Raw genomic sequence first — 26,154 nt, 5'->3', positions numbered from 1 at the left:
ATTACCCAACTGCTCCTTGCTAGAAATTTACAGTATAGAATCGGATTGCTTGGGGTGATTAGACTGATTGGGGTAATCATATTCAAAGGTAAGTTCAACAAAAGATCAGTCACCCATGCCCACATTTCAGATAAGCAATATACCATCAGTAGTCAGATCAGTCATGATGTTTGAGAGCTAAGAACCTAGAAATTTACTAAGACAACATATATATATAAACAACTTCAGCAATCATCACTATTATATCACTGCCTCCTAGTGGCTGGAGCTGGCTTCACAGGCCATTGCATGACCAGGAATGCTCTGCTCCAGTGGTTCCAAATTTTACCACTCTCTGCTCCACAGAGTTCTCAGGAGAGCTGGAGAACATGTGCGCCGACACTGTGTGAAGCTTCCTGCTGATAAAACCAAATAATTTTCCGGTGACACTGGAAAAGTAGACTTACATTCACGAACCGCATTCAAGACAAGAGCGCAACCAAAAAATGCAGAACACAGTATTTTTGAGCATGTACTAACTCTTCTAATACCCCTCAACTCAAAGAACTTATATATAGCACAACCGTAGCTTAAATGTAGACTTTTAACTACTGAACCATAAGATATACAATGTTTGACACTTCAGGGAAAGTGCTGATAATAGTCTTAACACCTTCCCATTCTAGATGTAAGTTGCATTTTGAAGCAGCTGGAAAGTTTTGCATCATGTTATGCAAAACTAAGCTTTAAAAATAAGCCTGTTTCATGCAGTTGTCAACACTGTGTGTTGTTAGCACTGACAGTTCTTACAATACATCCAGCAGTTTTGATCAGCATTTTTAGCCTGACACTGAAGGAATACAGTGGAGTTACTTTTAATACAAGTCAAAGACAGCCACAATCTTCCACAAAGTAGAACAAATATTTGCAAAATTTGTCACCCTTCAATATTAGGTTATGTGAAGGCTTTTTTTCCGCACTTATAAAATAAATCTACTGCACTGAAAATTGTGACCTTGAATTTCTGGTAAAAGGCCCAAAACTTTTTGCCATTAAATGTTTACCCTTACATAAGGATGTTAATGTGTTTTTTGTTTGTTTGTTTGTTTTTTACCAAAGATGATCATGAAAGACAGACAAACTGAATACATTATACAATACTGTGTGCAACATTAGTAGGTTACATACATGGAATTTGGCACTAAAGATACATACAATCACATACAGTTGGTATACATGCATTACAAAACAATAATTGGCTATTAATTCACCCATCCATTCACTTCCGCTTATCCTTTTCAGGGTCGCTGGAGCCTATCCCAGCTGCGATAGGGCGAGAGGCGGGGTACACCCTGGACAGGTCGCCAGTCTGTCGCAGGGCTAACACAGAGACAGACAACCATTCGCGCTCACATTCACACCTATAGGCAATTTAGACTGATCAATTAACCTATCCTCCGTTGGACTGTGGGAGGAAGCCGGACTACCCGGGGAGAACCGATGCAAACAAGGGGAGAACATGCAAACTCCACACAGAAAGGCCCCGGTCTAATGGGGAATTGAACTCAGGACCTTTTTGCTGACCACTGTGCCACCATGCAGCCAAAAAAGTAATTTCTCACTTAACTGTTTGAGTTCTTGTTGCAGATGTACCTCTTTGAGCTCTCGGTTTCTTGGTCACACCCTCCTGTGAGAGACCAGGGGAACAGAGTGTTACATACGCAGCATTATGTAAAATAAGATTCACATCAGAACCAAAAAAGTCTGATATATCACCAAGAACATGCAGAAGAGCAAAGGCACACATCCATCTTGAAGAAAAACAAATACGCACAACAGGATGTTGCCAACAAAAGCAAGAAAAATAAATGCTTAGCGCACAGAAGTCAGACTTCTTTTAGTACATGTAAAGCCATAAGTAAAGCCATTTTTAAAAAAAAAGCAATTAAGAAACAAACAAACAAGCAAACAAATAAAAAACACTTGCACATTTCCCACTCTGTCTTTCAGCATACAGAAGTAAAAGTAAATGTTTAAGACATTTACTTTTGATGAGCCAAACATTTACAGAACATATGTTGAAGAGGAATTAGTGCGTTTTCAACAATGTGTCTCACTTTTTCCACATTCAATCAGTCGACTGTCATTACAAAGAAATACAACAGTCGTAAATCAAAGAAATGTGTTGGCATAGCCTGTTGGCATAACCACCTTCCTTGAGTTTGCTAAGACAGGCCATGGCTAATGTCTTAGTCAGTAACACTGCTATAAAACCAACAATGATTCAAACCTCTGGCAAAGTTGAAATTATCAATCTGAACAACCATTCGCATGTTGTGATCCATTCTTAATTTGCAACACAATGCTTTTCAAATCAAAATACAAGAAAAGATTTCAAAGCTATCCAGCAGCCCTAATTGGATACTTGGCAGGCCAGATTTTGTCCACGGGCCATATGTTTGACCCGCCGGCCTCATGCTTAATGGAGCCAAATAAAAGTGACTCTTCAGAGTCACAACATTGTTTTCCAACTCTCTCAGAAAGCCAACAATGAAACAGTAGGATTGCTTCAGCTGTTGAAAAGGAAAAAAAAACAGCCCTGGCAAACTAAACAGTGCAAACAATACTAATCAATCAGAAGAATGACAACAGAGCGGCCCAGCCCAAACACTGCAGCAGTAAAAACGGAATGTCAAACACTGGGATCACACACAAAAGAGGTTCATGTGTGCTGTATGCACAGCAACAGCTAATGGAATAAATATGATTTCTCTAGGTTCAACAGCAACATAAAAGCAAAAGATAGGAATTATTTTTGGAATGGTGCAAAAAGCAATGGTAACAATGGTACTCTGTCAATCAAGCACAAGAGCTCCACAAAATGTTCAAGGAGTCAGTGAAAACACAGTGGCTTTACTGTTTATCCTGAGTCTGTGCCCACAGGAACATGTGTTTTTATAAACGTCTCCAATTACTGTTTTCATTTATTCACAAATTTACTTCAGGACAATAACATACCCAGCAGAGCAATAAAAACATGTACGACAATGGATGCCAGCATTTTACAGCTTGCTTTAAATAAATAAATAAATAAATATTCTGCAAAACTTAACTAAATAAAACACGATTCAGAGATATAGAGGCTTGCCAGAACAGCACAGACACAGTTGCTTGTGAGAACATGATAGGTCCTTTAAAATCAGCTTAGGGTTGAGGAACATTGAAAGTATGTTTTCCTGGTAGCCTCCAGCACAAAGTGGAAATGCTGACAATGAGTCATTTTAGAGAACAGCTTGGCACGCGGTCCTATTTCCAGCTGAACTCAGCCCAGCTGGATAGTGACAATCTGTAATTTATATCTGGTGGTGTTTGAAAGAAGATGCAAAACAAGAACGAGAAAAAAAAAACACCCCAAAAACTTTTACTTTCAGAACTTGACTTTCAAAGCTAGTTGCCAGACTGCAACTATAATTACTGTACCCCACTTTCGAGAGGGACTTAAACTATATTAAGCACTGTTTTGTTAAAGTGCAACATGAGCATGACCTGCACTTTTTTTTTCAGAAATACTTACAACAAATTTTATGGTTGAAAAGTCAAGCATAAAGCTAGAAGTCTATATGGCACAGACCATACCACTACAGAGTACTGTAAACACATAATTTCCTCCTAAGCAATATCACGTGCTAGTTATGGAGATGGATCCTCTCTGTGGACTAGCCACTTAGTAACAACAACACTACCCAGTCGTGATTCTCTTTTTCATGACAGAAGTCATGGGTATATCCGTTTCTCGACCCTGTGGCGAAAGTTAGACTTGTAGAGCACAGCCGCATGTGGAAGTCATTGAGAGCAATTAGAGTACAGTAGTTGAGACACTTATACAATGTATGAAATATGTACACAGAAAAAGCCACAGCGTGCATCTAGGTCTAATGTACAAGGGGTTTGTATGCAGGATAGCAAACACGGGTTAGAGCACCATATGGTACTCTGGGCTAATAGCCAGGGCTGATTAGCCTGAGAGACACGTGAGATACATAAAGCAGATCACTAACAGGTGACGAAGAGGAAACAACACAGGCATGCTAAACGGAGTGTTTGTTGCGGGGTTTCAGCAGTTTACTTACCTTACAATCAACACCAAAGAACAATAGCTGCTAATAAAATTTACTGGGAACAGTGTGTAACAGACAGAAAGCATCGACAGTGTTTTGTACGTTCAGAGTCATGTATGATCATTAGCTTGACAACATGTTTGTGCACAGAAACAATCAGTGTCTGTTTGTTTCCATGCATAAACATGTTTCTGTGGTCTTTCTGTGTTTTTTCCATCTAAATAATCGCTGAAGTAAATGGGTTCTTCTCCGCAAATATGAGTTTCCCAGACAGGCCCTCGAGTCACACTTACTGTCATTATGACAAAATTCATAATGACAAGACAACTGTACTGCCACAGTATAGTTTTGATATTATCCTGGGGAAAAAAAAGGATTATCCTGTTTTATGCACAAGAATTGAATCAAGGTGGACTGACTGTGCTTAGTGTGTAATATTGGAAAGCTGTTAACTATAAGCCCACGTGTTTTTCAAGGACCATGAAGTACACAGTGTAACTTTTCTAGGCCAAACACTGAGATGTATCAGTAACAGTCAGAAATGACTGGCACAAACACTGGCTGCACATGAGGATGTAATCTGTTCTTATCGAATCATTGCAAACATGTCTCTCAGGTTACAATGAATCGTAGAGGCAGAAACACAGCGCTCTAGTGTGTTTGTTTCACACCCTAGAAATCAGATATTGGCTTCATACTTTGGTGATAGTGTTCACATGCTCATCTTAGCTGGCTAGATGGTTGCTAAGCATTGTTATCTGGGAATGGAGTCATTCTCTCAGCAGCTCCTTCAAGATCCCAGTCAAAAACGTAGAATTTTCCCAGGATTAACTGTGTAACCTGCCAAAATACTAACTTTTTGGGGGTTTTTACTATCACTTAAAGTAGAAATAACTATGAAAAAATCAAATGTCCAGTTGGCTTAGGCAGGCCGAGGTCTCATCTTCGTTTTTTCTCTCTAAAGTTACGGGTTTCCTTCAACGCTGACGCCTCTGGCTTCCCACCATCATCACGAGAGCTAGCCAGAAGGATGAGCTAAATAAACTGTTTGTCTGTCATTTGATCACACTGCAACCCCTTTTTCAGTGGAAAATTGTGGTTTTCGTGTGTTCAAGAACACCCACAGCTGTTTTTGCCATTTCTTCTGTGCTTTTCCTGACGCAGATCATTTAGGCAGATGTACACTCCACCTGGGGTACTAACAGCCAAACCTCCCCTGTGTTTATTATGGATATGAAGCATATCTTGTCTTAAAGAATTATCATTGAATCGCTTTTCTGAATTGACCCTGAGCTTCGTGCCATTAAATAGATCCTAATCACTGAATAATCCATTCTTCCCAGAAGCTACAAACAAATGCAGAAGAAAGTACACACCTGCAATGCCTTCAGAGAACATAGAAAATGCGTGCATAGAGATGTATGTACTTTGGCTGGAAGCGCCATAGAGAGCCTAACATCAAACATGTCATTCTAACAGTCGCTTTACATTTGAAATATTTCAGAACAGCATTTATGAAAATGTAATGCAATCAACCAAAAATCTTATGTTGAAAACACTTCGGATAACCGTTTGTAAATTATCCAAGGTAACTAAGGCCACTGTGTATGCGTAGGTGTTAGTTCTCAAGGATTGGAAGTACTCATTCCAACTCTGCTAAGAACTGCCAAGTGCACCAGTCTTGCCAAGATGTTGATGAAATGATCCAAGAAATTAAAGAAACAATTCAGTGTAAAGAATGTAAGCTGACATGGCCCTCCACCATGGTGCTTGGAGTAATTAGGAACAAATCACATTTTAGTGAGGGAACTAAATGTATTTGCTCATTTATACACAGGGCAAGAGTGAAAATCACCTATTTTATGTCAGAAGTGATGGTCAGCCATTGCACTGCACTAATTTTATACAGTTATATTTTGCATTTGTGTGTTAAAATATGGATCCACTGTTCTTACATGTGGTAATGATGGTCAGTCATGCAACCTGGGATCACCAGATCCAAACTTGAATTTCTGTCCCAGCACACTCACTCATATGAGAACACGAGCAGATCTGAGTACCAAATTGGACAAACTTAATGTTGCTAACCTAAGTTGACACAAAACATGCCTTAGTTTAAAAAATCCTTTGCAGCTGGTTGGCTTTTCATGTATGTTTATTTTTTTCTTTGTTTAGTTTCAGTTTTTACAGTGGATCTATACATAGATGGTCCAAATTTCTGTCAACAGTACTGAACAAGCCCATGGATGTGTCTTCGAAAATCTCCTAAATCTGCCCAGCATGTTCCTCTATTCCCCTTTCACAGTCCCAACCCCCTCATCATCTTCCTCATCATCTTCATCTGATTCCAGGGAACTCTAAGACCATTTAAGCTCCTCAGGGCATCCGAGCCCCTAACACAACAGCAGATGCTATAGCCCTGTGTGGGCCTAAAATGTGAGAGCATGCATAGCAGAGAGAGCAGAATTGATATATTGAACTAATACACACACATACGCAGCTGAAACAGTAATGACCAAGATCTGATGTCTAATCAAAATGCAATCACTCAGCACGAGCAGTGACTTCTGGTTTTAAGCCTCAGAGTGGAGGTCCTAGTCAATAATGACCTAGATCAGATGTCTTATCATAACATATAAATGTGAATACCTCTGTTATACGGTAATATTAAATATAATCCAGAACTACTGTTTACACAGTAATTCAGTTCTACAATGATGTAATGTGGCTTAATTTATAACCAAAATATAGATTAATGAATAAGACGAACAAATATAAAATGTTGCTTTTTAGAATCTAATGAACCGTTAGAGCAGGGGTCCCCAATCCCAGTCCACAAGGGCCGGTGTCCCTGCAGGTTTTAGATATCACCCTGGGTCGACACACCTGAATCATATGATTAGTTCATTACCAGGCCTCTGGAGAACTTCAAGACATGTTGAGAAGGTAATTTATCCATTTAAATCAGCTGTGATGGATCAAGGACACATCTAAAACCTGCAGGGACACCGGCCCTTGTGGACTGGGATTGGAGACCCCTGCATTAGAGTCTATGTGAAGAATCCAGCAGACCCATTTTTTGATTTCGTTTTAGAATGACACCATTGTTTGCACTATAATCTGTCTGATATTGCTGTCGGTTGCTGCATTTTCCGCAAAACTGCAAAATGTCTAACAAAATACATAATGCATGTGCTTCCAAACCAACCAAACCAAACCTGCCAACTTCAGATAATAAACAATAAAATAGAAACAATCATCAGAAATCCTTAAGCCCACAGTTTTAGAAGCAAGTATGCAAAACAGCGTATTAAATTTGGGTGTAGGACACAGTGAAAGAGTTTACAAAAACAGTCACTGAGTCTCAGTTCAATTTACTTCATTTATATTACATAATTACAGTTAGGCCCATAATGTTGTTGTTGGGTAATGACACAAAGCTTTCAAATTTTCCTCTGTAGAAAAAAAACAGATGTGTTTTGGGTGTTTCAATAATCAAGAAGCTGTGGAAGTGCAGATTTTCACCTTTGATTCAAGGGGTATAGCAATCGTTTTATAGGAACACTTTTCATTACAGAAATGATTTTACATAGTATCAAATTTTCAAGAGGCTCAAAATTAACTGGACAATGAACTGTCAGTTTCAAGGCATTTCAGGAGAAATTCACCAGGGAAAAGATTTGGATTTGATTCAGGCACTTAACTTGCACCCAGTAGCTGTTCCCTGGAAATCTCAATATGTGGTCCATAGAGATATTGAAAATGAAGGACTGCACTGGCCAGCTCAGGAACACCAAAATGCCTGGGACTCCACAGAAGCCACAGAATTCTTTCCTTGGTTAAGAAAATTAACATCACAATCTAACTAAGCCAAGAAGACATTTAAGGAGGTAGGCATATCACTGTCAAATTCTACAACTTAGAGAAGCCTTCATGAATAGAAACACAGAGGATTTACAAAAATGTGCAAACCAAACCAAATGTATTTGGACTGAAAATTAACTTGTATGTAGAATGTACGGAGTAGGAAAGAAAGAGCTCATGATCCAACACATATCACATTCTCTGTCAAACATGGCGGGCGAAGTGTTAGGGATACCAGTGGGGATTGGGCAGTAATTTCCTTTAATGATGTGACTGCTAACAGAAGCATCAAGATCAGGCTATACTCTTTAGTCAGATTTAAACAAATGCTGTTAAAAGAATGAAAATGAATAATGACCTAAAGCATACTAGTTTCTCAAGCCAAAGAAACTAGATCTTCTTCAATGGCCAAGTCAGTCACCTCATCTCAGAAGAAAAGAGCAGCTTTTCAGGTATTGAAGACAGAACTGAAGACAAAGAGACCCACAAATGAGCAGCAACTGAAGTTGAATGCAGTAAAGCGCTAGAAAAGCATGATCCTCAAATGCTGGTGTTTTTTTAGGCTTCAGGTTTTTATATTATTATATTATTACTTTTGAGCCTCTAACATCGGGAGATTGTGCAGAAAAATGACTGTAATTCCAAAATATTTATTGCAACAGTTTCGTTAAAGCTGAAAGGCTGCACTGACAATTGTCTCATTGTTGTCCCTGAAGTGTACCTGTTCCTAATTTCAATAACACCAAAGCAGCTGACACTGATTAACAACTCCCTGTGCTATTTAACCGCCCAGATCAATATCCCACACTTGACTAACAGAAAGCCAAAAGATATAACTCACAAATAATGCAATTATTTTATATTAAAATAAAACATGATGTAAAAAGAGACAGGAGAGTAATATAAACTGGCACCCCTGTCAGGCACGCAGACAGTACAGCGAGCACACATTCTCAGGAATCCACTGTCATGTTTCTGTCAATATTTCTTCAGGTAGCACTCGCTGCATTGTTGCTAGGAATGTTTCAAAGACAAAGAGAGAGCCAGTTCACTAATGCTCACTTCTCATTCATTCTCTAATTCACATCTGCTATCTCTTTGACAGTAAATTGATCTCAACACAACATCAATAACTGCTTTGTGACCTAATTGTAATGAACGAGTTCAGCAATTACATCCTGAAAGTGTAATTTATCCCCTCCTGATTTCACCGCAGGGTGAATCTATCATAACTTTAACAGCAAGCTGTTAATCACTGAGGTTTTTGTGCATGTGTGCAAAGCATTGTTGGGAAGTAGAGATGAAGAAGACAGGATAAGGATCTACCAGTAGACTAGGCTCTATGTGTTGCATTAAATTTGGCTAATTTAATACTGGTTTAGCATATGAAGATTAGCTTAGATGACCTACATATTGATGACTGATTATCTTTGATGAACCTTTACTGGAAGTTAGAAAGGTCACGGAAAAAAAACACATAACCTGTGAGAATGTGCAACTGTGTATTTCTCATATGAGTCTAGCTAGTCCCAATAATCGTTAAATTGTGGTAGACAAACTTGGGGTAAAGTTAGGTTTAGTCAGGCAACTAGTCATTTGGGCTGTGGATAGGGGAAGACGCCAGGAAATGAATATAAGTCAATGTAATGTCCCGCAACATGAATAAAACAGATGTGTCGGTGCGTGTGCTTCAACCAAACTATTTTACCCACAGATCACGTGATCATGAAGAGCTGAACCAGATGCTGGGGAATCACTTTCATAACAAATGACCATCCAACACACAAACCAACAACTTCAGTGCTAATTTTATCATACACTGCAAAATGTTATTGTCACTACATTAATCTTTGATAATCATAACATTATCAGTGAACATCAAATATTTTTATGCATGTCATTGTGAAATGACCTCATGCCACCTTTTGTCCTTATAAGAAATGACTGATGTCATGTGACGTGTCCTTTAAAGCAAGATTAGACGTTTTTGGTTTTCATTTTTTTTTATCCTTCATGTTAACATTTGATTCATCCCTCGGTCTTCTGGGGTCTACTACCATCCACACTCACTTCATCACGTTGCTCAGCAGTGACAGCACAGCCTTTGGGTGTTTCCTGATCTTGTCTCTTACTCTCTAATTGCACTAAACTATTGCTGATCCAAGGCACAGCTGGGTGCAACAGCATTCACCTAATTGTCTTCGGCTGTGCTGAGCTATTCAGGCAGGGCGCATCCCTAAAATGAAAAGGTTCTTGTTCGGCACTGATTGCATACATAACTGTCAGAGTTGGAAAGCTACGCCCCCCCGCCCTGCCCCTCCACTTCCATCATAATCATCAAGAATGCACAAAACCCCCGATTGGACCTGAACACCAACACTTTAGCCAACAAACAGTCTGAGCAAAGTAGTTCACATCACATCCGCTTTCCTCTGTTCCTCAGATAAAACAGAGCATGTGATATACTTGACTGTGAGTGATTTAATGAGGATCTGTTTCTAGTTTTCTTTTTTCTTTTCAATTTTGCCACACACCTTCTGGAGGTTGTTAGGGAAAACTAATAGAGCAACGTGATGTGACAGGAAGCAGAGTAGAGGTTGATTAGAGATGAACAGTGTGTGCTAAGTGAAGAAAACCAGATTTTGGGAATGACTTAGAGTTAAAAATTTTCCCAATAAACAATGTTATATGAATAAACCTTGAAAAAAATTAAATAAAAGCTGAAAAAACATCAAATTTAGTAGGTCTTTCTGAGGAACAGTCACTTGGTGTGAAAAGGTTCCCAACTGTAGACCAACCAAAGCCATGAACACTGAGGGTGTTTTCACACCTGAGTTGTTTAGTATATTTAAATCAAACTCTGCTTCAATTTCCCACTTGATGCAGTTCATTTATGCAGATGTGAAACACTTTAAACACACCCTTTGGGACCCTTTGGAGAAGGCAGTCTCAATTCAGTTCCAGTCGAACTCAAAAGAGGTTTGCAAGTTTGCAAGCCAGGTATGTTTTGGCATGCAGGAGAGTAAGACAGACACGCAGAGTACACAAACTGTAGCAATTAGACATAAAAAGAACAAAATTGCCCAGATAAATACGAATATTGGAAGTAAATTCTGCAGTGTTATCCACTAATACAGAACACAAAACCTTGCTCTCACCCCAGACAACTTTGGCCAATAGGCAAACTGAGCATTCTTACATAATTTGTAGTGATGCGTTTTAGATCTTTGGTGGTAAACAAATCAAACTTTGTGAAAAGCTACAAGTTTACAAACTTATTAAGGGATATGGACCAAAGTAATGTGTGAAAACATTCTGAGATGCATGACTATGCATGTGTTACGACTGATGTTGTAGGGTTATTGTTCACTATGCAAACCTCAGTGTGCAGGTGCCTCTCTGTAAGAAACTTTTAGCGCCTCTTTAAACTGGAAGTTGATGCCAGTTCGTTCAGTGCAGGAGCTGTTCTCTTACAAGAAAATAAACAAGGTATAGATCACAAGGTTCTAGCCTTGTTACTTGCTTTACAGAACTTTGAAGTTTATGTTGGATTGAGTGTGCTGCCTGTACAAGTGTTTATCGATCACAATCCATTAGTGTTTCTTTCCCAAATGCGGAACTATAACCAAAGACTTATGTGCTGGTCTTTACTGCTGCATGATTTTAACTTGCAGGTCAACTACAAAAATAGTAAGGATAATGTGTTGGCACATAGAGTACAGAAACATCCTTGCCATGAATGGATAAGGATCTTCAAAGTCCCACTGGGAAACAAACCCAAGCAGAAGTGACCAAGAGCAGCAGAGCTAAGAGCCTGTGGGACAAACAGCTGTTGGCTAGCCATATAAATATAGTGGTGGTTGACAAGAAGCAGAATATGTGACAATCCTACCTGATAGTACCATCAAAAAGAAGCAGCAGAAGACGACTGACAAGTACAACAGGATGAAAGAACAACTGGAACAGATGTGAAAGGTGAAGTGTTTCCAGTGATAAGGGGAGTTGAGAGAATGGCTCCAGCAGATTCCGGTAATAACATCTGAGGTCTATGTCGCAAAGAGTGCAGTCCTAGGAATAGTTAAGATACCGCAGAACTCACAAGTCTCTGTTAGTGAAAACACAATATTTGGCTACTTCATAATAGTAGGATAGCTAATATAATTCTCATGGAAATTAACCAAACTTCAAAGCCTTTGTTGCCAAGACAGAATATTTTGAATAATATTGTCCAGAGCTGTAATGGTGCATTATCAAGATATTGTCAAAATATATTTATTTTTCATTAAACTTAGTGTCTTGTTCATAATAACATGCATTCCACCTAAGTGAAGTAATTCAAGGGCCCTGGTATTGTGCCTGTGGGCCACTTACATCATGGACACATGATGCAGTAACAGCCCATGATGCAACAGCCTTTTAAAGAAACACGATCACTTGTAAAATGAGGGCCAGGCCTCTCTCCGTTAATAAATATCTCACGCCTTAGAACACTCTCGAATAATCTCCTAAATAAGTCCAGTTGTCCTCTCTTCGAGCTCTAGACTAACGTGACCTGGATGGTCTCGAGAACCCACACAGACACTCCATTTCCACCTAAAACACAGACACATTTTTACGATGAGCCCAATCTGAAAAATATAATTATTTCTAAGTTAAAGCTCTTACTCCCCCTTCCTCCCCCTATTAAGTAGCTGACCATAGCTTCTTGTAAGAACTTCATAAATTGTAATGCTCATTAGTTATTGCAAGATGATGTCTATACTAAACATCTGCCAGCTGTTTTGAAAACATCTGCCATTACTTGTAAACATGTAGGCTTTGTTATGGTAAGATGCCTTATAGTACTATTCTGCCTACTTAGAAAACATGTGCTAGTGTAGCTGTTCTCTTCCTTTTCCCTGTCTGCTTGTGTAACTCTTTCCCAAAACTCATATCTGTCTTAATCTTTTATCCCAAGATCCTCTCGGTCTCGTCTCCCCCTCACACTTAAGTAACACAAGCTGAATTGCACATGCAGATTCTGTTGAATGCTCCAATTCTGCATTATCTTTGAATGTGAAGTCTCTATGCTCAGTCTAGCCTGGAATATGTTCAAATACTGAACAAGGCTTTCCTTTATCTTGACTTCTAGTGACTTTGGTGACAAGCTGTTTTGTGCAAACTGGGATTAAATAAGCTAACAAATGACTTGGCCTTGGACTCAAAGCTTGTAGCACAGGGCACATCCCCAGAATAACAAAAGGAACGTTTCTGGTCGACGTTAATGCTCGAATAGGAGGCAAGTAGCTCAATTTATTAAGCCTCATAAGCACTCTCGCCCCTGGATACACACTAACACACTGTAAATTCATGCGAGCCAGCCACATACGCTCACACATACAGAGTGACATTATGGGATTCGTGGTGGGTTGATGGGTGATTATAACCAGAGACGGTGGGATGAAGCATCAGAGATGGGTGTTCAACTGCTCCAGAAACCTCTGAGTCCCTGTTTTCCTGGCCTGACCTTTTGAATCAGTCGAACCTGAGAAAATCATGCTCTGAGACATCAGCCAATTATGGCTCCAGACAAATCCATGTACTGCATGCCATCTCTGGCATAATCATATTTATAACCATAACAAAGATAAGAGGAGGGAAATCAAACGGGTCATCTCAGAGTACTTACATTTGTGTTCAATGAAAAGCGTACTTTTAGTTTTCCCTTTCATCACATGAGAGGGCTTTCTGGTGTTAACAAACAAGCAGTCGTTCTCCCATGGAATCAGAGTTGGGCTTTTGCCAAACTAGACAACCTCTCTCAGTCCCTAATGTCTCTGGAAACAGATGATTATTCTGGCATGTTAAAACTCACAAAGTGTAAATTTTCTTATCCTGATGCATATTTACACAATCTGCCGGAGTCACAGCAATAGATTCAGCGTTCCAGATTTTTCACTGTACTGGCTGCAAATATAATAAAACAGCCGAGGCTATTCACATTAATCCATAAAAATATTGTACTGAATGAAAGTCTTTCCATAAATCTTGTTACGTGGAGTGAGGCAATGTTGATCTTAAGTTCCCCGCAGCTTAAGGTAAACAGTAGGCCCTTCATAACTAACATAATGAAATTTTACTGTAATGGCATTCATTGCTAATAAAAATGTTAAAGTAACTTACTCAAACGAACCACAGACCTTACTGAATAAATTAATCCGGCTGAGACGTTTAATATATGCAAGAAAGGTTTGATGGTTATGGCACTGTAGCTCATAAAACAGGCAAAGCTTCTGAGTCAACTCTGATGATTTCTAGCAACCAGCTTACCCATACTAACAGCACAAAAACACACGTAAAACAAAGCTAATGTCACTTTAAATATGATCTCTAATATGCGAGTATTTGTATTTTTTTTTTTTAACTTATCAGTTGTGTAGATGTAGTTGATTACAGACAGTACAACGAAACTGCCTCCACTTTAACGCTTTTAAATCACTGCTCTTAAAGCTCATTACAGCTTTGTTTGTCTATTTTTAGGTGACATGGCGCACCTGCTGCGCACTCCTAGACTTTAATAGTCTGTATCTGATGACTGCACACTGTGCCAAAGTACTATGACGCGCCACAACATTTGCGCTCGTTTTTGGAATGACTGCTTTTGAGTGAATGTAGGCGGTCAAGTAGAAGCAATTACCATAAAGAGAACAGCAGAAAAGCAGCTCAGACATCATACACCCTGGGTCTGTCAAAAGTAGTTACCCCCTCACGTCATCACGTCCTCGGTTCACCTTCAGGGCAACGACGTAATGCGCATTTCAGTAATCAATACAAACGGCCGAGTAATTATCTAACTTACCTCTGAAGCTGATATCAGATGCGTGCATTCAGTCGAAGGTCTGAGCTGCCAACTTATGCAGTTTGTTTAGAGAAACTAGGAAGCATTTTGTAGCTGTTGTCTGGTTGCCTCTGTACCCCTCCTCTCTCACACATCTGGTCCCCAAACTAAAGGAGGACCTCCCATTCAGGCAGTTTCGGCTGGACTCTGCGGCACCCACTTCTCCTCAAAGGTTTGAGTATTTTTCACGATTCAGGGAGTTCCCTCTGCTGTCTCAATAAAATACCATACCCTCTTTGAAACTGAACAATCTATACATAGTTCTTAATCCTTGCGGGCTTTTTTCTTTTCTTTTCTCTCTCGCTCTGTGATTTACCAAAGGCACGTGAACTTCTCGTGGCCATTTTAACCCTTACAAACTGTTCTGGTCAGATTTGACAACATCAAAAATGTCATGGTTTTTCCTGAAATTTGATTGATTGTTCTTGAGTGACCCAAAAATACTAATTTTAGACGCACGTGGGTTGCATCAAGGAAAATTGTGGTTTTGTGCAATCTTGAAAGTGTGAAACTGTAGGTGCTATCTGTGTGTATTGTCCTTAGTGAGACAGTGGTGACAGAAGTCAGACTTTTGGAAGTTCTGGTGTCTCAAACTCTACATGTTGGTCTTTGAATGATCATAGGGGATCGAGAGAGAGTGAAATAGTAAAATAACATATAGGACTGATCATATATGATACACATGAGGAACAGACACCACATAGAGGTCAGAGGGTGTCTTGAAGAGATATAGGGTGACTATATAGGTGGTTAGCATTGCTGTCACTTAACAAGGTTTATTTAGTTGTTATTCTGTGTTTACTCAGATTTTGCAATCAGCATTCCAAAATTGGACGTATTTGTCTTTGATGTATGGATGTAAAATTATGGAATTGTAAAAACTATATAAAATTGTATTTTGTATTTCACATGGTGTCTAAATTGTGTGCACTAATAAATATGTATGTTGGTGTTATTGAGATTGATATCAATAAGAAAGCTGGATAAATAATAACTGATGTGTTTGCACTTCTTCCCACTCTGTATATGTAAACTAAATCAGCAAATGTGAAGCTATACTGTTGTGTATTTTGCTATTATTTTTGTATATTTCTTTCTAAATTACTTTCTGTATATTGTTTACATATTCTAAACGAATTAAACAAAACAATGCATTTATGCTTGTAGGCATGATTGAGATGATTTCCTGAAGTTCAAGCTAAGCAACAGAGTGGAGATTAAAAAAATGAAAAAAGTGATGTTGACCATTCATGGTTTTTGGTGTCAGATGGTCAGATCGGAGCATTTCAGAAATTGCTGACTACTGAAATTTTCCCACACAAACATATCTAGGATTTACAGAGGATGTTCCAAAAACATTGCTGTCAGAGGAGAATGGTCACAACATGCACAACTGCACAACATGTCAAACCTTGAAGCAGATGGGCTCCAGCAGAAGATCATCCTGGATGGCACACCTGTCAGCTAAGAACAGGAACCTGATGCTCCAATTTGGATTGCCCCATCAAAATTAAACAACAGAAGATTACAAAAATATAGCCTATTTGATGAGTCTTAATTTCTGCTGTAACATTTAGATGTGGTGGTCAGAAGTTGGTGTAAAAACATGAAAGCATGGATCTATCCTCCTTTGTATCAATGGCTCAGGCTGCTGGTGGTGGTGGTGTAATAGTGTGGTGGCTGTTTTCTTAGCAGGCTTTGGATGTTTTAGTACCATCTGAGCACTGTTTAAGCACCACAGCGCACCTTAGTATTATTGCTGACCATGTTCATCCATTTATGACCATTTATTCACCACCACCTTAAATATGCGCTACAAAGAATTAAGACTGTCCTGAAGGTAAAAGGGGAATCCAACCCAGCACTAGAAAGCTGTACCTAATGAAATGGCAGTGAGTGTATGTGGATCTCTTTTATATTACGATATATTGCTGATAATACCTACTGCAAGTATGCCAAACAGCTCTTATTAGCAACTTCTCTTTCTTATATAGTCTGTTTAAATAATGAGTAAAGCTTCAATTTTTAGACCTTCAACCAATAAAAACTGACATTTAGCAGCCCGTGCTGTTTTATGATGCATATAACAGCAGCCATGCTCCTGCCTCTTGTCCAACACAGTGATACATACACCCAGAATTTCATCTATAAAAATATTTTTTTCTCTGTTCATGTGTAACAGAAACCAATTCAAAGGACTGAGATGTTTCTAAAAGCCTTACCTGTGACCTTTTGGAGTAGAGTGAATGTGAGACAGATTTACGTCTGCATTTGTCATTAACACACAGGGTTTAGAAATTTTTGATCCAAAAATGATCTTCACTCATCAATGAACATCCTAAGGGATGCCTGTCTGTGGATGACGTAGACAAAGAGCAGAAGCTGGTACTTGCAGATGCCAGCAGACCCACTGTCTCTGCAGGAGAACACAGAGCTGCTGAGAAAGAAGGGAAAGATCCACGCCTGCTCTCTGCCTATCACTCCTCTCCTCCTCTCTAAACACACATTCCCTTTCCAGACAATCTCATCTCTCCATCTATCATTTGCTTCACTTGTCAGCAGGTTATCTTAGAGGCAGCCCATGAGAGAGCCCATAGTTATGGTAACCATTTCAGCTCCTGAATAGAGTCCATAGTTGTAAACATGAAGAGCAAGGTCTATCCCATTCCAAGTCCAAGATTTAATGGAGGGCTCACTGTGAGCAGGGGGTTGTGCCAGCATTTCAACTCAGCTATGGCAAGGGATGCACCCACCTGACTATCCCATGAAATTTTAGCCCAGCTTAGTGCATAACTTTAATGAAACTTCCAAAAGGAAAAGAAAACACAAGTTGAGTGGGAGAAGAGCAAGAGAGCAGTGAGGGGAATGTACAAGATGAAGAGGCTGTGTGAAAGGACTCAAACACAGCAACAACAGACTGAAAGGAAACAAAAGGAAGCAGCCAAGACTATGAATGTTGTTTTATCAAGTTCATTTTGTCGCCTAACTCTTTTCCCCACTCCAAAATACACTATTACATCATACTGAGCATGGGAAACATATCCCAACACAGTTGAGTGTCTTGCTCATCTTTTTTTTTCCAGATGCAAATATATTAGTCATTTCTTGAGGATCATTCTAAGTAATAAGAGTCCTTTGTCTTTACTTAAAGAAAGGCATAGACACGCAGTGGGCACAAAAAATGCAGTCACAGTTTAAAAATTATAATGAGGACTAAACATAAATTTATAGTCTCCTGACACAAACCCTGTAGAGACTAAGGAAAAGCTTATATTTGCTCTGTATTTTGTTAGGATTCCTGACAGTACAGTAGCCTAATCCTACACTTATTGATGTTGACATGATACAGATTTACTTCAAAAATAGCTAATAAATTAGCTCAACATGAAACAAGACCTCAAACCCCAACTATCCTTTCAGACTCATTTCAATTGTCTATTTGTAGTAGATCAAAGCTAAGTCATGTCTTGGAGCTATTTTGATGACCATGTCTGATGAAAAAAAAAAAAAAAAAAAAAAACAGAGAGAGAAACTAGAGGGGGAAAAGCTAAACAAAAGCACACTTTAATGGCAACCACAAACATGTTTTATTCACATGAATGGATGTCACAGAGATGAAACTGGGGGATATAAACAACTTCAGGGTTTCCCTGGCTGTCTATAAGCAACTTGTACCGTCTACCATTGACCCAGTCTCTCCCATTTCATGGCCTTCTACCTCTGGAATTAAATCTCCGCCAATATTTCAACATGTTACAATTAGATAAACCAAAAACAAACAAAGCTTTGTGGCTGAAGCAACATTAAAACAAGTTGAACAAAATAAAGTGTCTCACAGCCAGGAGAGATAATATGGACCGGATCCAGGTGAGTGTTGGGAAATCAAATCAATTAGGACAAAGAGCAGCTGTCCACAGCAAATTCTACTTTCTCCTTCAGATCATTGTGACAAGAAGGGACAAAAAAAGGAGCACAGTGCTGGTTGTTTGAGGGACTTTCAGGGATTTTTGCAAACCCTCTGCGGCATATCAGGGTTAGCCAAACAGCTGAAGTCCAAATAATCCACTATTTTCCAAAGCTGATGTAAACAAGTACTGGTGCTGATGAAGTGGCAGGGTGATGGTGTCCAGGAGCAGCACCCTCCTTGAAGAGACAATAATCCCGCTGTGTATTCTTCGGCCTGTCAGGTCATTATAGTGATGAAACCACCAGAAGGGGCCACAGTTGATTTTGAAGCATCTTGGTCTTTTCACAATCTCTGTGAGCATTTCCACATTGCGACATCTGGCTGACAATGAATTAAGCAGTTTGCAAGGGGAAAACAGAAAAAAAGGCTCCTCTTTGTTTTATCCATGACCTTCAATATTTGTTAAAAGACTATCTAACTTGAGCGCTTGTCAGACTGTATGCATTTGTTGACCCCTGATGTTCCATAGACTCGTCAGGTCATGCTGTAGGGAAAGATTCTAATCTGTGCCAAACCAGATGGACTCTCAGGTGGCCACAGATGTCACAATCTGGACGATCTCGCCATTGTCTCCATGGATAGCACCCTGGATGGCCTCTTTGACTTCCATGTCTGCCTGCAGGGCTGGTGCCAGCTCAGCAGCCTGAGATAAAGAAAAGAGAGGAGATGAAATAGGTGACAAGAAAGATGAAAAGACACTAAAAGATCAGTACTTTTACTGAATATTCACTATGTATTTATAGTTCATCAGGTAAGGGGGACTGAGGACCAGTCTTAAACCAATCTTAAGTTCTCTGAAGAGCGGAGTATATCAAAGGGTTATTTCATATGACTTGGGAGGCTACAGACTATTTTTACTGTTTATTTTTTTCCTGTCAGACAGTCTTTTCTCTTGTGTAACTGTAGCTGTTGTGTTGCTCTCACAAAAACCACCAAAATCCGTTGACAAAAACAATTTTACGTGACAGAACGTTGCAGCTGATCATCAGCTGCTGTGACTTTAGTGTTTAAACACAAATGTTTGGATCATAACTAACATGTTAAAAGATCAAAGACATGCAATAACACAAACTAACCAACTGAAACATAGTTGACTAAAAAGTACCCTGTTCTCAAAGGAATATGTTTCCCCTCAGTTGAGGCTGGGACTTTCTTTGTCAAAAGTTTACGCCTTACTGTGGGAGTGGATCAAGTCTCCACTCATTGCTGCATCACATCCACCCTCTGTCTCACCACTTCCCTGCCTTTCTTAAACTATTCCTACCAAATGAAGGTACAAGAAGCCAAAAGTTAAATCTTTTTTGGCTTCTTATATAATGAATCTCGCCCTCAATTTAGCTTCTTTGTTAGAACTAGCCCCTGAAATCGGATCACTTTGCCAGCAGGGGTACAAGCAGTTAGAAGCTGGGATTATAGGCACTTTTAGGTTAACACAAAGTAGTTATCCATTTTTGACATGGCAAGTGGAAAAAGTGCCTGCTGGCTTGTAAAGCTGGCAGGTGGTCCAGTTGTAGGGAAGCTAGACAGAATGATGTTGGTAAGCAGCTATACGTTTAAACCTCATATAGAAACATCCCGAAATGCAATGAACATTCATTTTCCCGATATGGGAGCATTTTCTCTGCGTACTAGTCAAATATAGTCACACAATATCATTGCCTCACTACGAAAGTCAAGTAAGTTTGACACAAAAAGCTGTCTGCATTGCATAAAGCCCATGCCAAAATCACAAATGTGTAAATGGAAGTGGTCAGAACCCAACTTCCAGGGAGTGATCTTAAATTAGCAGGACCACAAAGGCACACAAGGAGACAACTCTGAAAAAAAATTAGGGTGAATTTACATTTGTTTTAATGGCTGGAGTTCCAAAACTTTGCGGTCACACCTTGTAAAAGCCTAATGACACCTATCACAAATGATGAAGACTTTCCTGTGGACTAACCAATGTGACTAAGCTATATTCTGATTCCATTTTATTGTGCAAGACAACCACAGTGAATAACTACACACAGAAGGAGCAGAGGAACGACAAGACAGATTACAGAAGAAATATCTCAGAGAAGAAGGGAGAGGTTATGAGGAGATTGACAAGTGGAGAAAAACAAGAGGTTAGCTATTTGGATTTAAATGCTTCCCTGACTGTCTCTATAGTCGATGTCAGATGTATCGAGTTATTGTGTGTCTAAAAGCCCTGTAAAAGATGAGGTTCATGACTCAGTCCTGGACGATGACCATGTTGAGTGACTCATTTGTTCCTCAAACACACATCCAAGGTTTCCTCAAACACACCTGCAGCGTTTAATTCTCTTTCCAGTCCAACGTGCTGTCACAAGACAACAGCTTTGACTGTAGCACAGCTGTACCATAGCAGCACACACAACACAAACATGAGACACAGCGGCAGTGAAAATGGCAAGTTCAACACATTTGATTCCAAGTTTGTTTGTTTTGTTTTTTAAATGAGAATTGAAAGACTCTTAAACTATCATAGCACAGACCTAGCTCTACCCTTGCAAATAACAAATGGAAGAACGAAAATATGTAACACGTGTACTAAAACCAGGCTGCCGGTGCTTTGCAGTCTCAGCTTTAAACTGTGTCACAGTTTAGCCAGACGTTAGAACTGCTATGCATTCTTTACATAAAAAATATAACGCCTTGCATTGTGCACCACTTCATATCTCTAATGGAAACTATTAAATAAGAAAAAGAAGAAGATGCAGAGGTAACTAAATGCAAAATCTGGAGTAATTTTCCAGCATGTTGCATGAATGCTTCCACATGTGTGTAAACAGATGAGAGCCAGTGTCTTGACTTAGCAGACTGCAGAAAAGCAGGAAAAGAAATAACCTTTCTATGAACTCTGAAGAGAAAGTTAACAACGTTTCAACTAGGACATCAAAACAATACAGCCTACATGCCCTTTGTTTTATTAGGTCCTTCCGGGTAAAGTTTTTCATTTAAACCTGGAAAAATATCAATGTTAACATACAGATGTGTTTTAAAACATCTTAGAATATTTGGGGATATTTCATCCAAGCTTAAAGTCTACTCGGGTAATAAACACACCGCTGTTTATGAGCAGTTTCAGTCTGTTGTTGAGCATGTCCACATGGTCTTGGTGAATCCCAGCTCTACTCAACATCATCATCACACTTGTGACTGATCAGACTTCTGTCAACTTTGTTGATATCTGTCAAGATCTGTGTACAATCCAACATTAGGAAAAAAATTAGCTCATTTTAGATGTAAAAGTTCATTCAAACAAATCACTTGTGTAAACAAACAGCTTGAACTCTCACTGCGCACAGAAATATAAAGTACAGATTCTGAAATACAGTACACTGAGTGGCAAAAACTTTGTGGGCTCAGTACAAATAAATAAATTGTATAACAAGGCCATCAATATGTGTATAATCCACACCCAAAAAATGTAATCAGTATAAAATGCTCTAACTACTTTCATGTTCACATGGGCAAGGAACAGATTACTGAGAAAACTATGGACAGCAATTCCTTACTCAAAAGGCAAAATCTTTTCTTTCTTTTTTTTCCCCTTTCAAATCCGCTGCTGTATGGCTGGTCAGCACATTTGCTCTGCTTGTCTTACTGGGAGATGAATAAACCTGTCCTGATTCATGTGGCTACAATGTAGCTTGCCACACCAGTGTGTGAATGTGTCTGTGAATGGGTGGATGACTGAATGTAGTGTAAAGCGCTTTGGGGTCCTTAGGAACTAAGTAAAGCGCTATTCAAATACAGACCATTTACCATTTACCATCAGGAGAGGACTGGAACCAGAAGTAGGCTGAATATTCCGCCTATTTACATTATCACAACACAAAAACTTAAATCGTAGCACACGCGTCAAGGAAAAAAGTAAGAAAAAAGGACTAAATATTCAACATATCTGGGGAAAAGAAAAGATGACAGAACAAAGGAGAAGTGCATTTTTTGAAGGGTAAAGTGACCACTTCAAAGACTACAAAGGCAAGTGTCTGCACACCATCCTGATTCCACATGTGGCTGCTGCTGCTCAACAAGCTCACTCATTGAAGGATTTTAGAAATATCTACTAATTACTACTTTTTTCCCCTCTTGTAACATTCCACTTCAACTTGATTATGTTTAATTACTGTTTGTCGAAACACCTGTCATAATGACAGAAAGCAGAATGTATGCCATTTAAGTGATAGTATAAGAAAAGGAGAAAAGCAGATTTGGTGTACCTACAAGTACTTTAGCTAAATTTCTGAAGCAATATTTGAACAGCACAATGAAAATATACAGTACATTTACTGCCTCTTCATGAATGGTAAAGAAGTTCAATAAATGCATTTAAAGGTAGAAGACTGTACATTTCCTTTTCGAGCAATAACTGCAAACTCCAAGGTGCATCCTAGCTCAAGAAAATGGAACCAGCCCCATTTGGATTTATATACATTCTTGATTCTTGAGGTGATTTGGCATCTTAATGTTTGTTTGGAGTAACAAAGTGCTGCAAATCTAATTTACTGAGTCTGATTGGCACCTTTTTACCAGAAAACAGAATATATTTACAGTTTATTTACAAACTACACAAAAGTGATCAACATCAAAACAAACATAGCATGTTTTCTTACAGTATTCTGAAATGCAATATTTATTGTGGAATGACTAAAAGCAAGCAATAAAATTGCAAGATTACTACTGGGGGATCTGTTCCATGAGGTTACTCAGTTACACTCAATGTGCTCTTTGCAGAGTTTTGCTTTTTTTGGAGGGTGTGTGTGTTTGTGTTTTACCTGTACAGCAGCCGTGTGATCTGCAACAGGAGCTAGTTGGACATACTGGACTTGGATGTCAGGGGGGAGAGGGGAGCCCTCCACTGCTGTGGCTCCTCCATCAGCTGAAGCGACAGCTATCAACTGAGCTCCACGAAGCACCTAGGGCAGAAAAAGAGTGGCGAGGAAAGAGGAAAGGTCAAACACAACTGGGATTTTTAGTCCTTTCTCTGATTTTTCATGAATCAGTTAGAAAAACTGATCTGAATAAAACATATGCAATAAGTCTCCCCACTGCCAAGTGTAAAAATCCACCATAAGAAAACTCATTATTTTACAGCAAACGCAATAAGAAACAACCACAGGAATATTTATTGATGTCCTACCTGATGTGTTTATGTCTTTAATGATTACAGTCATCACTGAGTACAAGCATGATGACACACAAATGCAGCAAGAAACTTGGCAGCTAGGAAAGAGTCATGCGGTGGCATAAATAAACATTTCATCCCCACTGTTCTCACTTCTCCGCATCCCACTCTTGGATTATACATCACATCTAAGAGAAACTTTATGATCCAGTCACTTCAATTAAGTTCTGTTTTCCTGGGTTCTATAATGTGTTATGCTCACCAGCAATGGTTTTTTATTTGTGTTCATATTTAGAAAAAGAAAGGAAACTGTTGGAGAATGGTTAGTGAGACATCGCAAGGGGATCCTAATCTCCCACGGCGCTGAAAGTCAGCCAGACAACATTAGAGATCTGCGGTTTTGATGCTCTAATTACAGAGCAGTGCAGTGCAGCTGGAGTGTTGTTGAGTAGAGCTTTAGTTCGTTGAGGCGGTTCCTATAGATAGACTGCAACCACCAACAGAGAGGATTGCATTGCATGTATACACTTGCAGAGCACTGCTGTTAATTTGGACAGCATAACTTTCATGTGACAACAGACATGCAAATTAACATACAATCATCCTGTCAACACAAGCATACAAAAAGACAGATGGAGGGAAATATTCACTCAGCTTTGTGCTTGTGCATGTTCTTTTAAATCAAACAGAGGTCAGAGACCAGTGTGGCCCAGAGCCTTCCAGCAGTACTTTCTCTGAGGAGGGATTACTGGTTTGAAGAAATGCATTTCAACATGACCTGACAGCAGGATCTTATTGATTTTTTTTTTTCCTTATTTCAGTGATGCCTGGAAAGCTTTTAGTTATAAGAGCTCTGTACCTCGGTCCTATTCAAGATGTCCTTAGTGCTGAGATAATCTTGCATATACTTTACAGACAGACAGACAGACACACACACACAGAAAATAGGGCTGAAAATGCAAGCTGGCAAAAAAAAAAGAAAAGAAAAAAAAGGAAGAAAAAAAAACTGATTACAGATGATGTTTAGCTGCCCTGTAACATCCCACGCTGCTTCCCACTCCCCAGCCCAGCCATTACTTTAAAGTTCTGAGCTCGTGATGTGCCCCAAAGGTTCAGTTAACCACTCCAGTACCCTCCGGCAAGGAGTTCTGCCAATCTGACCACAAAATGTGCTGCTTCATCACCACAATATGTTAGGCCAAGCCAGCCCGATGGAAGCTATTAGTGTAAGAAATCAGTCTGACTCACTCAATCAGATAATTAGGACGCTTCAAGGACAGGAGTGGATTGAGGCTAAGTGGGCTGACCTAGTATAACCTAGTCATCTGTGAGATCTGGGTCAAAGGAATCACACTGTGTGAGTACCTATATAACACTGAAATATTTAGAGCCTTAGCCTGGAGTTTTGGTGTAAACAGGACTCATATACTTAAAAAAAAAAAAATGGATTTCATGTTCATACTCAACATGTTAAGAAATGACACTTTTATATCTTTATTATAAATCTGAAACTGAAGCCAGCAGCCAGCCAACTTAGCATTAAGACTAAAAAATACTGATAGAGCTAGTCGTCATTTTCTAATCTTTAAGCTCAGTTTAAAGTAAAGCTCCCTGCCTTCTGTCTCCAGTTATGTTTATTTAGCATACAGAAACGGTGTATAATGCTAACAATTCTGGGAAACATTTACATTTCCCTCTGTGTCAAACTATGTTTACATTCTTGAAACAGCCATCATATTTTAGAAACTATATACTAAAAGTGTTCAGACAGACAGCTCAGTGAGAAACTAAGAGGAAAGAGCCATCTGCTTAATCGTTTCGTTATGGCAGACATCCATAGAAATGCATCTCTACAGTCTCTGCTCTTCTATTAGGGATCAAAACTGGCTTCTTTCAAGTGCTTGTCTGTCTGAAATCGTACATTGAGTATGTGTGCCCGTGTGCATAAACTCAAGCATGATGATACGTCAGTACTTACTGTATCTAAGCGTACAATTACCGGGGTTTAAGGGATGCTATGGTTGACACATGAGATTGTAAACACTTGTCTCACTCAATTAACGTCTGAACCTCCATTTGAGAGCAGTTTGCATTCTCAGCTGTGAGGAGCAGCACACAGACTCACAAAAGCATTTACAGAGTTGGAACAGTGTGTGAGATCTCTGCAGCGATTACACAGGAACTTCTCGGGTCCATATCCTGTCCCACGACTTTC

The 26,154-nt window shown here is 39.3% G+C and overlaps 2 protein-coding genes and 1 long non-coding RNA gene across 9 annotated transcripts in view; 1 reads left to right on the top strand and 2 right to left on the bottom strand.

Annotated features, from left to right (window-relative positions):
* Positions 1 to 15,187, bottom strand: part of znf469 (zinc finger protein 469) — a 190,204-nt gene extending 175,017 nt beyond the window's left edge. For 3 of the 6 annotated variants that reach the window (XM_005470925.3, XM_019361490.2, XM_019361492.2), the window contains exons 1-2: positions 14,800 to 15,187; positions 1,607 to 1,666 (exon numbers count right to left, since the gene is read on the bottom strand). The gene's annotated coding sequence lies outside the window, so the exon portion shown is untranslated. Of the gene's footprint in view, positions 1 to 1,606; positions 1,667 to 14,637; positions 14,749 to 14,799 lie in introns of those variants that run through there. The other 3 variants (XR_001223946.3, XM_019361491.2, XM_005470926.3) reach the window with 3 other exon arrangements.
* LOC112847429 (uncharacterized) lies at positions 14,879 to 15,294 on the top strand. The gene is made up of 2 exons (XR_003220968.1): positions 14,879 to 15,010; positions 15,160 to 15,294. It is a non-coding gene; the product is annotated as an uncharacterized LOC112847429 (long non-coding RNA).
* A 2,726-nt stretch (positions 15,295 to 18,020) lies between these two features.
* Positions 18,021 to 26,154, bottom strand: part of banp (BTG3 associated nuclear protein) — a 37,752-nt gene continuing 29,618 nt past the window's right edge. For both annotated transcript variants that reach the window (XM_025908918.1, XM_003440522.5), the window contains exons 12-13: positions 23,590 to 23,730; positions 18,021 to 19,448 (exon numbers count right to left, since the gene is read on the bottom strand). In XM_025908918.1, the coding sequence (XP_025764703.1) occupies positions 19,332 to 19,448; positions 23,590 to 23,730 (258 nt within the window). In that variant the 3' untranslated portion in view covers positions 18,021 to 19,331. The remainder of the gene's footprint in view (positions 19,449 to 23,589; positions 23,731 to 26,154) is intronic.

The sequence above is a fragment of the Oreochromis niloticus genome, linkage group LG7 (genome assembly GCF_001858045.2).
Source record: "Oreochromis niloticus isolate F11D_XX linkage group LG7, O_niloticus_UMD_NMBU, whole genome shotgun sequence".
Taxonomy (NCBI): Eukaryota; Metazoa; Chordata; class Actinopteri; order Cichliformes; family Cichlidae; genus Oreochromis; species Oreochromis niloticus.
Note: the sequence above shows the minus strand (reverse complement) of the source record. Positions and strands in the feature narration are given on the sequence as shown.